Source organism: Hyperoodon ampullatus (assembly GCF_949752795.1).
Source record: "Hyperoodon ampullatus genome assembly, chromosome: 2".
NCBI lineage: Eukaryota > Metazoa > Chordata > Mammalia > Artiodactyla > Ziphiidae > Hyperoodon > Hyperoodon ampullatus.
In genome coordinates, this window is record NC_136915.1 from 83,307,552 (window position 1) to 83,322,667 (window position 15,116).

Sequence of the window (15,116 nt, forward strand, 5' to 3'; positions counted from 1 at the left end):
TTGAGTGAGCTGTGTGTGTCTATTAAATATGATTTGTTTATTGTGTTGAGTCCTCTCTTTCCTTACTTATATTCTCTTTGGTGGTTCTACATATTATTGAGAATAGGCTATTGAAGTCTCCAAGTACTATTGTAGAACTGTCTATTTTTCACTTCAATGCTGTGTGATTTTGCTTCATATATTTTGAAAGTCTGTCTTTGGGTGTATAAGTGTTTGTAATTGTTATATCTTATTGCCATATTGTAATAACCTTATATTAATATATATTATCTGTCTTTGTCTCATAATCTTTTTAAATTTGAAGTACGATTTGCCTGATATTACTATAACTATCCCTGCTCCCTTTTGGTTACTATTTGCGTGGACTATCTTCCCATCCTTTCATTTTTTATCATTAGTATCTTTGGATCTAAAATGAGTCTCTTATCATAAATGGGTGTTGAATTTTGTCAAAAGCTTTTTCTGCATCTATTGAGATGATCATATCGTTTTTATTCTTCAATTTGTTAATATAGTGTATCACATTGATTGATTTGCGTATATTGAAGAATCTTTGCATCCCTGGGATAAATCCCACTTGATCATGGTATATGATCCTTTTAATGTGTTGTTGGATTCTGTTTGCTAGTATTTTGTTGAGGATTTTTGCATCTAAATTCATCAGTGATATTGGTCTTTAATTTGCTTTTTTTGTAGTATCTTTGTCTCTGGTTTTGGTATCAGGGTGATGGTGACCTCATAGAATGAGTTTGGGAGTGTTCCTTCCTCTGAAATTTTTGGAAGAGTTTGAGAAGGATGGGTGTTAGCTCTTCTCTAAATGTTTGATAGAATTCACCTGTGAAGCCATCTGGTCCTGGACTTTTATTTGTTGAAAGATTTTTAATCACAGTTTCAATTTCATTACTTGTGATTTGTCTGTTCTTATTTTCTATTTCTTCCTGGTTCAGTCTTGGAAGGTTATACCTTTCTAAGAATTGGTCTATTTCTTCCAGGTTGTCCATTTTATTGGCATAGAGTTGCTTGTAGTAGTCTCTTGGGATGCTTTGTATTTCTCCGCTGTCTGTTGTAACTTCTCCTTTTTTATTTCTAATTTTCTTGATTTGAGTTCTGTCCCTCTTTTTCTTGATGAGTCTGGCTAATGGTTTATCAATTTTGTTTACCTTCTCAAAGAACCAGCTTTTAGTTTTATTGATCTTTGCTATTGTATTCTTTGTTTCTATTCCATTTATTTCTCCTCTGATCTTCATGTTTTCTTTCCTTCTGCTAACTTTGGGTTTGTTTGTTCTTCTTTCTCTAGTTCCTTTAGGTGTAAGGTTAGATTGTTTATTTGAGATTTTTCTTGTTTCTTGAGGTAGGCTTGTATAGCTATAAACTTCCCTCTTAGAACTGCTTTTGATGCATCCCATAGGTTTTGGATCGTCATTTTTTTTTTTTTTTGTGGTACGCGGGCCTCTCACTGTTGTGGCCTCTCCCGTTGCGGAGCACAGGCTCCGGACGCGCAGGCTCAGCGGCCATGGCTCATGGGCCCAGCCGCTCCGTGGCATGTGGGATCCTCCCAGACCGGGGCACGAACCCGTGTCCCCTGCATCAGCAGGCGGACTCTTAACCTCTGCGCCACCAGGGAAGCCCTGGATCGTCATTTTTTTTTTTTTTTTTTTTTGCTGTACGCGGGCCTCTCACTGTTGTGGCCTCTCCCGTTGCGGAGCACAGGCTCCGGACGCGCAGGCTCAGCAGCCATGGCTCACGGGCCCAGCCGCTCCGCGGCATATGGGATCCTCCCAGACCGGGGCACGAACCCGTATCCCCTGCATCGGCAGGCGGACTCTCAACCACTGCGCCACCAGGGAGGCCCTGGATCGTCATTTTTTAAAAATTTTATTTATTTAGTTTTGGCTGCATTGGGTGTTCATTGCTGTGCATGGGCTTTCTCTAGTTGTGGCGAGCGGGGGCTACTCTTTGTTGCAGTGCATGGGCTTCTCATTGTGGTGGCTTCTCTTGTTGCGGAGCACGGGCTCTAGGCACACGGGCTTCAGTAGTTGTGGCGCACGGGCTTAGTTGCTCCGCAGCACATGGGATCTTCCCAGACCAGGGCTCGAACCCGTGTCCCGTGCATTGGCAGGCGGATTCTTAACCTCTGTGCCACCAGGGAAGTTCCGGATCATTGTGTTTTCATTGTCATTTGTCTCTACGTATTTTTTTATTTCCTCTTGAATTTCTTCAGTGGTCTCTTGGTTATTTAGTAATGTAGTGTTTAGCCTCCATGTGTTTGTGTTTTTTATGTTTTTTTCCCTGTAATTCATTTCTAATCTCATAGCGTTGTGGTCAGAAAAGATGCTTGATATGATTTCAGTTTTCTTAAATTTACTGAGGCTTGATTTGTGACCCAAGATGTGATCTATCCTGGAGAATGTTCCGTGCGCACTTGAGAAGAAAGTGTAATCTGTTTTTGGATGGAATGTCCTATAATAACAATTAAATCTATCTGGTCTATTGTGTCATTTAAAGCTTCTGTTTCCTTATTTTCATTTTGGATGATCTGTCCATTGGTGTAAGTTAGGTGTTAAAGTCCCCCACTATTATTGTGTTACTGTCAATTTCATCTTTTATAGCTGTTAGCAGTTGCCTTATGTATTGAGGTGCTCCTATGTTGGGTGCATATATATTTATAATTGCTATATCTTCTTCTTGGATTGATCCCTTGATCGTTAATGTAGTGTCATTCCTTGTCTCTTGTAACTTTCTTTATTTTAAAGTCTATTTTATCTCCCGAAAGTGGACATAGAGGGAACCTACCTCAACATAATAAAGGCCATATATGACAAACCCACAGCAAACATCATTCTCAATGGTGAAAAACTGAAAGCATTTCCTGTAAGATCAGGAACAAGACAAGGATGTCCACTCTCACCACTGTTATTCAACATAGTTTTGGAAGTCCTAGCCACAGCAATCAGAGAAGAAAAAGAAATAAAAGGTATACAAATTGGAAAAAGAAGAAGTAAAACTGTCACTGTTTGCAGATGACATGATACTATACATAGAGAATCCTAAAGATGCCACCAGAAAACTACTAGAGCTAATCAATGAATTTGGTAAAGTTGCAGGATACAAAATTAAGGCACAGAAATCTCTTGCATTCCTATACACTAATGATGAAAAATCTGAAAGAGAAATTAAGGGAACACTCCCATTTACCACTGCAACAAAAAGAATAAAATACCTAGGAATAAACCTACCTAGGGAGACAAAAGACCTGTATGCAGAAAACCATAAGACACTGATGAAAGAAAGATGATACCAACAGATGGAGAGATTTACATGTTCTTGGATTGGAAGAATCAATATTGTGAAAATGACTATACTACCCAAAGCAATCTACAGGTTCAATGCAATCCCTATCAAATTACCAATGGCATCTTTTACAGATCGAGAACAAAAAATCTTAAAATTTGTATGGAGACACAAAAGACCCCGAATAGCCAAAGCAGTCTTGAGGGAAAAGAACGGAGCTGGAGGAATCAGACTCCCTGACTTCAGACTATACTACAAATCTACAGTAATCAAGGCAATATGGTACTGGCACAAAAACAGAAACATAGATCAGTGGAACAAGATAGAAATCCCAGAGATAAACCCACGCACCTGTGGTCAACTAATCTATGACAAAGGAGGCAAGCATACACAATGGAGAAAAGACAGTCTCTTCAATAAGTGCTGCTGGGAAATCTGGACAGCTACATGTAAAAGAATGAAATTAGAACACTCTCTAACACCATATACAAAAATAAACTCAAAATGGATTCGAGACCTAAATTTAAGACCGGACACTATAAAACTCTTAGAGGAAAACATAGGAAGAACACTCTTTGACATAAATCACAGCAAGATCCTTTTTGATCCACCTCCTAGAGTAATGGAAATAAAAACAAAAATAAACAAATGGGACCTGATGAAACTTAAAAGCTTTTTCACAGCAAAGGAAACCATAATCAAGATGAAAAGACAACCCTCAGAATAAGAGAAAATATTTGAAAATGAATCAACAGACAATGGATTAATCTCCAAAATATATAAATAGCTCATGCAGCTCAATATTAAAGAAACCAACAACCCAATCCAAAAATGCACAGAAGACCTAAATAGACATTTCTCCAAAGAAGGCATACAGATGGCCAAGAAGAACATGAAAAGCTGCTCAACATCACTAATTATTAGAGAAATTCAAATCAAAACTACAATGAGGTATTACCTCACACCAGTTAGAATGGGCATCATCAGAAAATCTGCACACAACAAATGCTGGAGAGGATGTGGAGAAAAGGGAACCCTCTTGCACTGATGGTGGGAATGTAAATTGATACAGCCACTATGGAGAACGGTATGGAGGTTCCTTAAAAAACTAAAAATAGAATTACCATGTGACCCTGCAATCCCGCTACTGGGCATATACCCAGAGAAAACCATAATTCAAAAAGACACATGCACCCCAATGTTCATTGCAGCACTATTTACAATAGCCAGGTCATGGAAGCAACCTAAGTGCCCATGGACAGATGAATGGATAAAGAAGTTGTGGTACATATATACAATGGAATATTACTCAGCCATAAAAAGGAACGAAATTGGGTCATTTGTTGAGACGTGGATGGATCTAGGGACTGTCATACAGAGTGAAGTAAGTCAAAAAGAGAAAAACAAATATCGTATATTAACACATGTATGTGGAACCTAGAAAAATGGTACAGATGAACTGGTTTTCAGGACAGAAGTTGAGACACAAATGTAGAGAACAAACATATGGACACCAAGGGGGGAAAACCGCAGGGGGGTGGGGAGGGTGGTGTGATGAATTGGGCGATTGGGATTGACGTGTATACACTGATGTGTATAAAATTGATGACTAATAAGAACCTGCTGTATAAAGAAATAAAGAAAATTCAAAAAAAATAAAATGAGTCTCTTGTAGACAACATATAGGTGGATGTGTGCTTTTCTCCATTCTACCAATCTATGTCTCTTGGAGAGTTTAATCCATTTACATTTAAAGTAATTACTGATAAGGAGGGACTTCTGTCATCTTGCTTTTTGTTTTCTATATGGCTTCTAGCTTTTTTATCCCTCTTTTCCTACATTACTGTCTTCTTTTGAATTCAGTTGATTTTTTATACTGAATTTTTAAAATTCCTGTCTCATTTCCATTTGTCTATATTTTATGGCTATTTTCTTTTGGTTACCATGGGGATTACATTTAACATCCTAAAGTTATAACACTCTAATTTGAATTTATGCCACTCTAATTTCAATAACATACAAAAACTCTGTTCCTTTATAGCTTTAGCTCCACACCTTTTGTCACAAACTTACGTCTTTGTACATTGTGTGCCCCAAAACACAAACTTGTAATTCCTTCAAAAGGTTAGTCTCTTTTGTAGAAAACAAGATTTGGAGTCACAAACTAAAGTTACAGTAATACTAACTTCTGCACTAATAACTTTTTTTCCTTTATATGTATTAGTCTCTTAAATCATTTAGCAAACAAAAAGTGGAGTTACAATCCATTGTTAATGATAATGCTAGGTTTTACAATTGCCCATGTATTTATCTTTGTGAAGATTTTTATTTCTCCATATGGCTTCAGGTTACTATCTAGTGTTCTTTCATTTCACCTTACAGAATTCCCTTGAGTATTTCTAGCAGGGCATGTCTAATGGTCACGGCCTCCCTCAACTTTTACCTCAGAATGTCTTAATTCCTCCCTCACTTTTGAAGAACAGTTTTGCCAGATAGAGGATTCTTCATAGACAGTTTTTTTTTTCTTTTGAATATCAGCCCACTGTCTCCTGACCCTCAAAGTTTCTGTTGAGAAATCTGCATGTAATCTTATTGAGGCTCCCTTATATGTGATGATTTGCTTATCTCTTGCTGCTTCAAGATTCTCTCTTTGTCATTGTCTTTTTCTTTTTTTTTGTCTGTGCCATGTGGCATGTGGGATCTTAGTTCCCCGACCAGGGGGCCAGGGATCGAACCCATGCCCCCTGTGTTGGGAGCTCGGAGTCTTAACCACTAGACCACCAGGGAAGTTCTTGTCATTGTCTTTTGAAAGTTTGATTATAATGTGTCTTATTGTGCGTCTTTTGGAGTTCAACTTCCTTGGATTTTGTTGAGATTCTTGGATGTTTATATCATGTATTTCATCAAATTTGGACAATTTTCAGTCATTATTTGTTCAAATATTCTCTCTCTCTTTCTCTCTCCCTTCCTTCTGGGACTTGCATGATGTGCATACTGGTGTGCTTGATGGTGTCCAACAGGTCCCTTATGTTCTGTTCACTTTCTTCAATCTGTTTTCTTTCTGTTCCTCTAATTTCTGATGTGTAATTTATTTTCATTTGAGTGTTTTCATTTCACAGTTCTTTGGTTTTAGTATTTTCTTGTTAACCTGTTGCTGCTATTATCACATATGTATAATTTTTATACACTTGTGTATATAATATGCACAAATATACATATAAACATATCAGTTTACTCATGTTTTGTCTTCACAAAAGTTTTTTGGACATTTGATAACACCAGTCAATTAGTGGTGAAGTTGTAAGGAGTGAGACTTACACATTTCTAGTGAAAGTATAAATTTTGATGCACTTTGAAGAGAAATACCTAATGAAGTTAGAAATGTGCATATCCTACAACCAGGAAGTCCACTTCTAGGTGGTATGTTCTAAAGAAACTCTAATACATGTGTATAAAGAGACATGTACAAAGGATGTTATTGTAACATCATAATAGTGAAAAAGCAATATCTGTTTCTGAGTAGAAGAGTGAACAAACTAGTTTGTTGTTACAATGGAATACTGTATTATCATAAAAATATGAACTAGATCCACATATGGATACATGGATAAATATTTAAAACAATATTAAGTGAAAAAAATAAGTTGCTGAAACTTGCAGAAGTGTTGATATTGTCTATGTGAATTTTAAAAACAAAATTATGTTACCTATTGTTCATGGATCTACATATATAGTTAAAAGCACAAAAAACATGTTTGAGAATGAAACACACCAGAGAATGATATAGAACAATTTCAACATAGTATTGGTGAGGGAGGGAACGGATAAGACATTGACTTGTGATTTCATTTCTTCTCTAAAAGGAGAGAAACTGAAGGAAATTTGGCAAAATGCAATAAGCTATGTAATTTCAGTAGTAATTTAAATTGTGAGTGTTATGTTTTTTCTGTGTACAGTTGACCCTTGAACACTTTGGGAGTTAGGGGTGCCACCCCTGTGCAGTTGAAAATCCACATATAACTTTACAGTCAACCCTTCCTTTCCATAGTTCCCATCTGTGGATTCAGCCAACCGCTGATGGTGTAGTGCTGTAGTACATATTTATTGAAAAGAATCCATGTATAAGTGGACTCAGTTTAAAACTGTCTTGTTCAAGTGTTGACTGTATTTAAAATGTTTCAAATTTTTAAAAATTAATATGAAAATTAATAAATCCTGTTTCTATGTTTAGCTTGAATCTCAACTAGAGAAAAAAGAACAACAATTTAAAGAACAAGAAAAGACTATATCCATGTTGCAGCAAGATATAATATGTAAACAACGTCACCTTGAATCACTAGACAGACTCTTGACGGAAAGCAAAGGGGTAAAATCATCTTTATAAAAGTGCTGTTTAAAAGCTGACCAATATTTTAAGTTTATGTTTCTTTAACATACCTTTAATTCTAGTCAAATCAGTTGTTTAACAACCTGTTACTAATGCTAAAATATTTATACACGTATGTATATTTTCACTACCAATCTGTATGTTTTTAGGAAATGGAAAAGGAAAATATGAAGAAAGATGAAGCTTTGAAAACATTACAGAACCAAGTATCTGAAGAAACAATCAAGGCTAGTGTGCTAATACTTTAAAATTTTTTCTTTTTCTTTTTATTTATTTATTTTCTTAATGGAGACATTCCTGTGGCTTTTTAGTTTTCTCTATAAATTGTAAAACAAACGTTTACATAAAAATAAAGTGGTAAAAATTTTACCTGAGTCAATGAACTTAGTTTCTTTAAGTAGTATATTTTTCACTGTGAATTGTGATCTTAATTATTTGATAATCTAGTCTGTAGGTCATCTAACTTCTTTTCTTTTTATAATACCTTTAGAAAGATTTGTTTTTTAACAAAAAAATGTATTTTAAACTGTAGCTACTTACTAATATTACCAGTAAAAAATTAACAAAGGAAGTGAAGAGAGATGAAACTACAAACAATACAGTTTTTGCTTCTTTTTTCTGCTATATGATTAAATAGGGAATAAATCCAGAATTTCTGGGTAAATACAGTTTTGTGGCTGGGATAACTTTATGGTTAAAAGCATGGGCTTTGAAGCTAAACTGACTTGGGTTTTAGTTCTGGCTTCAGCGTGCTTATTAACTGACTGTAACCTTGGCTAGGTTATTTAAACTCTGAACGTTAATTTCTTCATCAGTAAAATAGGGATCACAGTGCCCTAGAAGAGGGTAGGTTTGAGGATTAAGTAAAATGAGGTACATAAAATACTTAGCACATACTAAGTTACTCAGAGTTTGCTAAGTAATTACTATATATTCAATGTTTTCTCCTTTGCATTTTTAGTGCTAAAAATAGTTTCAAATATGCTGTGACCTTCATTCTGTCATATATGGATTAAATATAAAGGATATTTTAAAAATCCAACGTTATTTACTTTTTGCCTAGTATTCTGTTTTTCATCCATTTTGTGACCTTGTATACCCTCATAAACCCAATTATATGTTTATCCATAACTTTCCTATAGTATTCTCCAAAACTTTTAACATTTAATGCCATGTCAGTTCATTTCCTCATGTAAAAATAACCTCTAAGATCATTAATATTTAAAAAATCATTATTGTACAAAGGTTGTAGGCATGATATAATTTCATTAAAAAAAATCCATCTTGCCACTTAACTCCTGTTTTTCATTAAATTACCTAACACATCTAGCCAGTCATCTGGTAAGTTATTTTCATTTGTTAATAATCAGATATGAGACAGGAAGGAAATCAGCTAAAGAATGAATTATTGTTAGGTTTTATTCCTTTGGTACCTTTAGTAGATTTGCTTTCATTGAAGCTATACTAAATGATTCTTTTCTTTCTTTCTTTTTTTCTTTTTTTTCTTTTTCTTTGAGATGCACTGTGTGGTCTGTGGGATCTTAGTTTCCTGCCAGGGATGGAACCTGGGCCCTCAGCAGCGAAAGCACCAAGTCCTAACCACTGGACTGCCAGGGAATTCCCTAAATGATTCTAACATATCAAATAGAAGTTTGAAATGTATTCCTCTTTTCTTGATTATGTCATTACCACCTTCTTTCTTGACTTTTGGCCATGTCCCTCTGCATGCCTCAGTTTGTTCCTTGCATAAAAAAATATGAAATTTTCTATCTGCAGGAGAGTTATAAGGATCAGTTTAAAGTTATATCACTTATAGAAGTATGATAATGATAGCTGGATGACTGATGGGAAGTTTATGAACTGGTAACAAAAAAACCAATAAATTAAAGCAATTATGTTATCTGCTATTAAATAGAAAATTGAGAAGGTACTTATTAGCAACTTCATTTGTTTATTTTATTTGTTTTGCTTTGCTTTTATTTTCCACTCTAGATTTTTGTGTGTGTTTTATTTCCCCAAAGAAAGTTAAAGTTTTAAGTAGAAAAAAAATAAACAAAAAAGACTAGCTTAGGTGCTTCTGTTGAAAGTAGGTAGCATAGAGCCCCTATGTGGTTGCCTCCAGAATATGCCCCCGAGGAGGTTCTTTGGTTTAGCAGAGCAGTGTCTTTGTTTTGATTCTGTTCATTCACGTACATATATATACATGTATATTTATGAGTGGTTTGTATACAGTGAATGATGTTTATTTGTATGAGATTTAGAGTCTCAAGCTCTTTGTTCAAATGAGAAATCCAACAGAGTAATAGATGTTTTGGTTTTTATTATTTATTAGTTTTAATTAATTTATTTTTAATTAAATTTTATTTTGAAAAGTTTCAAACCTACAAAATGAAAGACTAGTACAGAGGACATCTGTGTACCTTTCACTTAGATTTACTGTCTTTTAAACTCTAACCATACTCGCTTCATCTCTCACTGCACACACATGCACATGCCTTCTTGCGCATGCACCCACACAGTCCCACCCCCACTCACACATTTCCTTTTTGCTAGTCCACCTGTGAGAAGGTTGTAGATGTTATGATACTTTACACCCTTAATACTTAAACTTGGGTCTCCTATGTATAGAAACTTTCTCCTACCTGATTACACCATCTCTATACACCATAGAAAGTCCACATTAATTCAGTAACACCATTCAACACACTGTCCATACTGAAAATTTCCCAGTTATTTAAAAATGTTCTTAATAATCTTGCTACTCAAAGCATGGTCTAGCAGCATCACTATCACCTGGGAACTTTTTTGACTTGCAGAATATCTGACCTACTGAACAGAGCTGGGACTAAAGTGAAGCAAGGGAGGTGCCTCTGGCATACAATTTAAGGAGACATTTATTCTCCGGGTTGTACAAGTGAAGGGTAGGCATTTGCATGATCCTGAGAGTGAGTACCTCCTTAAACTTTGAGCCCTAGAACCTCCTTTGTCTCACCCTAGACCTGGCTCTGGTACTGAATTAGGGTGTCCAGGTGATTTATGTGAACATTAAATTGTGAGAAACACTACTTTAGCTTGTTCCTTTTCTTTCCCCAATTTAGAATGCAATCATAATTCATGTTTTGCTTTTGGCTTTTTAGATTCCCCTAAACTCACTGTCTCCTATTCTTCACAACACTGAATCTTTGGAAAAGTCTAGGTCAACCGTAATAGTACACACACCACAATTGTGGATTATACTGTGGGTTATACTGTGTCCTTCCCACTGCTTCACATCAGGAGGCACATAATGTCACACCACCCCATTATTGGCTTTGCCAATCTTGACACCTATTATTTAAGGTGGTTACTGCCAGATCTCACTATTTTAAGGGCATAATTTTTCCTTTATAATTAATAAGCAATACATAGGGTGATTCTTTGAGGCCATGTTCAACGTCTTGTCCCTCAACAAACTAATGACCCATGGTTTTAACATCTAGTGGTGAATCTTGCCTGATTGAATTTTTACGCTGTTAATTTTTATCACATGTGATGTTCTGAAGGTCATAGATTTTTTTTTCTGTGTGTGGAAGATAATACAAGTACCAATGCTTATTCTCATGCTTAATAGAGAAAACTTGTAAATATTTATACCTCTCATAAAAAACTTTAAAAATTATTATTAGGGCAACAGTTTATTAACAAAGATAATTAATCAAAATTATAAGCTTTTTAACTGTTAATGGTTATATTCACAGGCTATAGGGACAGGCTTTGAAAACTGTGTCTTTCAGTTATGTCTCTTTTTAGAAATAAGAGTTGCAAAGATAATTTCAGGAAGTAGAATAGTATCTGCAAGAGGGAACATTTTTCTTTTTCTCCTTATCTTGTTGAAATTTCTTTCACACTTTCATGACTACTTACTAGAATGCTATTAGCATTGAGGAAAGAAAAAAAATACTCCCGAGAAGCTCAGAAATACAATAAGGAAAAGAAAGGAACAAGACAAGAATGAATCTTATTAACAGATGGGATATGGAGCATGTGTGCAAATTCTGAAAAATTTTACTGAATTTGAGTTGCTCTTTGCTCATTCACTCTTTTCTTTGGGTGGAGGGGAGCTAGATTTTTTTTTTTTTTTTACATCTTTATTGGAGTATAATTGCTTTACAGTGGTGTGTTAGTTTCTGCTTTATAACAAAGTGAATCAGTTATACATATACACATGTTCCCATATTTCTTCCCTCTTGTGTCTCCCACCCTCCCTATCCCACCCCTCTAGGTGGTCACAAACCACCGAACTGATCTCCCTGTGCTATGCAGCTTCTTCCCACTAGCTATCTATTTTACATTTGATAGTGTATATATGTACATGCCACTCTCTCACTTTGTCACAGCTTACCCTTACCCCTCCCCATATCCTGAAGTCCATTCTCTAGTAGGTCTGTGTCTTTATTCCTGTCTTACCCCTAGGTTCTTCATGACATTTATTTTTCTTAAATTCCATATATATGTGTTAGCATACAGTATTTGTCTTTCTCTTTCTGACTTACTTCACTCTGTATGACAGACTCTAGGTCCAACCACCTCATTACAAATAGCTCAATTTCGTTTCTTTTTATGGCTGAGTAATATTCCATTGTATATATGTGCCACATCTTCTTTATCCATTCATCTGATGATGGACACTTAGGTTGTTTCCATCTCCGGGCTATTGTAAATAGAGCTGCAATGAACATTTTGGTACATGACTCTTTTTGAATTATGGTTTTCTCAGGGTATATGCCCAGTAGTGGGATTGCTGGGTCATATGGTAGTTCTATTTGTAGTTTTTTAAGGAACCTCCATACTATTCTCCATAGCAGCTGTACCAATTCACATTCCCACCAGCAGTGCAAGTGTTCCCTTTTCTCCACATCCTCTCCAGCATTTATTGTTTCTAGATATTTTGATCATGGCCATTCTGACTGGTGTGAGATGATATCTCATTGTAGTTTTGATTTGCATTTTTCTAATGATTAATGATGTTGAGCATTCTTCCATGTGTTTGTTGGCAGTCTGTATATCTTCTCTGGAGAAATGTCTATTTAGGTCTTCTGCCCATTTTTGGATTGGGTTGTTTGTTTTTTTTGTTATTGAGCTGCATGAGCTGCTTATAAATTTTGGAGATTAATCCTTTGTCAGTTGCTTCATTTGCAAATATTTTCTCCCATTCTGAGGGTTGTCTTTTTGTCTTGTTTATGGTTTCCTTTGCTGTGCAAAAGATTTGAAGTTTCATTAGGTCCCATTTGTTTATTTTTGTTTTTATTTCCATTTCTCTAGGAGCTGGGTCAAAAAGGATCTTGCTGTGATTGATGTCATAGAGTGTTCTGCCTATGTTTTCCTCTAAGAGTTTGATAGTTTCTGGCCTTACATTTAGGTCTTTAATCCATTTTGAGCTTATTTTTGTGTATAGTGTTAGGGAGTGATCTAATCTCATACTTTTACATGTACCTGTCCAGTTTTCCCAGCAGCACTTATTGAAGAGACTGTCCTTTCTCCACTGTACATTCCTGCCTCCTTTATCAAAGATAAGGTGACCATATGTGCATGGGTTTATCTCTGGGCTTTCTATCCTGTTCCATTGATCTATATTTCTTCTTTTGTGCCAGTACCATAGTGTCTTGATTACTGTAACTTTGTAGTGTAGTCTGAAGTCTGGGAGCCTGATTCCTCCAGCTCCATTTTTCATTCTCAAGATTACTTTGGCTATTTGGGGTCTTTTGTGTTTCCATACAAATTGTGAAATTTTTTGTTCTAGTTCTGTGAAAAATGCCAGTGGTAGTTTGATAGGGATTGCATTGAATCTAGATTGCTTTGGGTAGTAGAGCCATTTTCACAATGTTGATTCTTCCAATCCAAGAACATGGTATATCTCTCCATCTATTTGTATCATCTTTAATTTCTTTCATCGGTGTCTTATAATTTTCTGCATACAGGTCTTTTGTCTCCTTAGGTAGGTTTATTCCTAGATATTTTATTCTTTTTATTGCAGTGGTAAATGGGAGTGTCTTCTTGATTTCACTTTCAGATTTTTCATCATTAGTGTATAGGAATGCCAGAGATTTCTGTGCCTTAATTTTGTATCCTGCTACTTAACCAAATTCATTGATTAGCTCTAGTAGTTTTCTGGTAGCATCTTTAGGATTCTCTATGTATAGTATCATGTCATCTGCAAACAGTGACAGATTTACTTCTTCTTTTCCGATTTGCATTCCTTTTATTTCCTTTTCTTCTCTGATTGCTGTGGCTAAAACTTCCAAAACTATGTTGAATAAGAGTGGTGAAAAAAAAAAAAAAGGGCTTCCCTGGTGGCGCGGTGGTTGAGAGTCCGCCTGCTGATGCAGGGGACACGGGTTCGTGCCCCGGTCTGGGAGGACCCCACATGCAGCAGAGCGGCTGGGCCTGTGAGCCATGGCCACTGAGCCTGCGCGTCCGGAGCCCGTGCTCCGCAACGGGAGAGGCCACAACAGTGAGAGGCCCGCGCACCACAAAAAAAAAAAAAAGAGTGGTGAGAGTGGGCAACCTTGTCTTTTTCCTGATCTTAGTGGAAATGCTTTCAGTTTTTCACCATTGAGGACGACGTTGGCTGTGGGTTTGTCATATATGGCCTTCTGACACTGCAGAAATACAAAAAGATCATGAGAGATTACTATAAGCAACTCTAAGCCAATAAAATGGACAACCTGGAAGAAATGGACAAATTCTTAGAAATGCACAACCTGCCAAGACTGAATCAGGAAGAAATAGAAAATGTGAACAGACCAATCACAAGCATTGAAATTGAAACTGTGATTAAAAATCTTCCAACAAACAAAAGCCCAGGACCAGATGGCTTAACAGGTGAATTCTATCAAACATTTAGAGAAGAGCTAACACCTATCCTTCTCAAACTCTTCCAAAATATAGCAGAGGGAGGAACACTCCCAAACTCATTCTACGAGGCCGCCATCACCCTGATACCAAAACCAGACAAAGATGTCACAAAGAAAACTACAGGCCAGTATCACTGATGAACGTAGATGCAAAAATCCTCAACAAAATACTAGCGAACAGAATCCAACAGCACATTAAAAGGATCATACACCATGATCAAGTGGGGTTTATTCCAGGAATGCAAGGATTCTTCAATATATGCAAATCAATCAACATGATACACCATATTAACAAATTGAAGGAGGAAAACCATATGATCATCTCAATAGATGCAGAGAAAGCTTTCGACAAAATTCAACACCCATTTATGATAAAAACCCTGCAGAAAGTAGGCATAGAGGGAACTTCGCTCATTTGCTCTTTTATGTTGAGGTAGCGTGAAACACTTGCAGCTTTATGAGCACTTGAACCAAGTTACATTGCTGCCTTTCTGAAAATGTTTTCACTGATTCAGAGCAAAAGCAGCCTTCTCCGTCTTACCTAA

General features: G+C 36.2%; 1 protein-coding gene across 1 annotated transcript in view; it reads left to right on the plus strand.

Annotated features, from left to right (window-relative positions):
* CCDC18 (coiled-coil domain containing 18) overlaps positions 1–15,116 on the plus strand; it is a 99,961-nt gene that overhangs the window by 48,189 nt on the left and 36,656 nt on the right. Inside the window, exons 15-16 of the mRNA XM_079698481.1 lie at positions 7,523–7,657; positions 7,828–7,905. Coding sequence (XP_079554607.1) covers positions 7,523–7,657; positions 7,828–7,905 — 213 coding nt within the window. The remainder of the gene's footprint in view (positions 1–7,522; positions 7,658–7,827; positions 7,906–15,116) is intronic.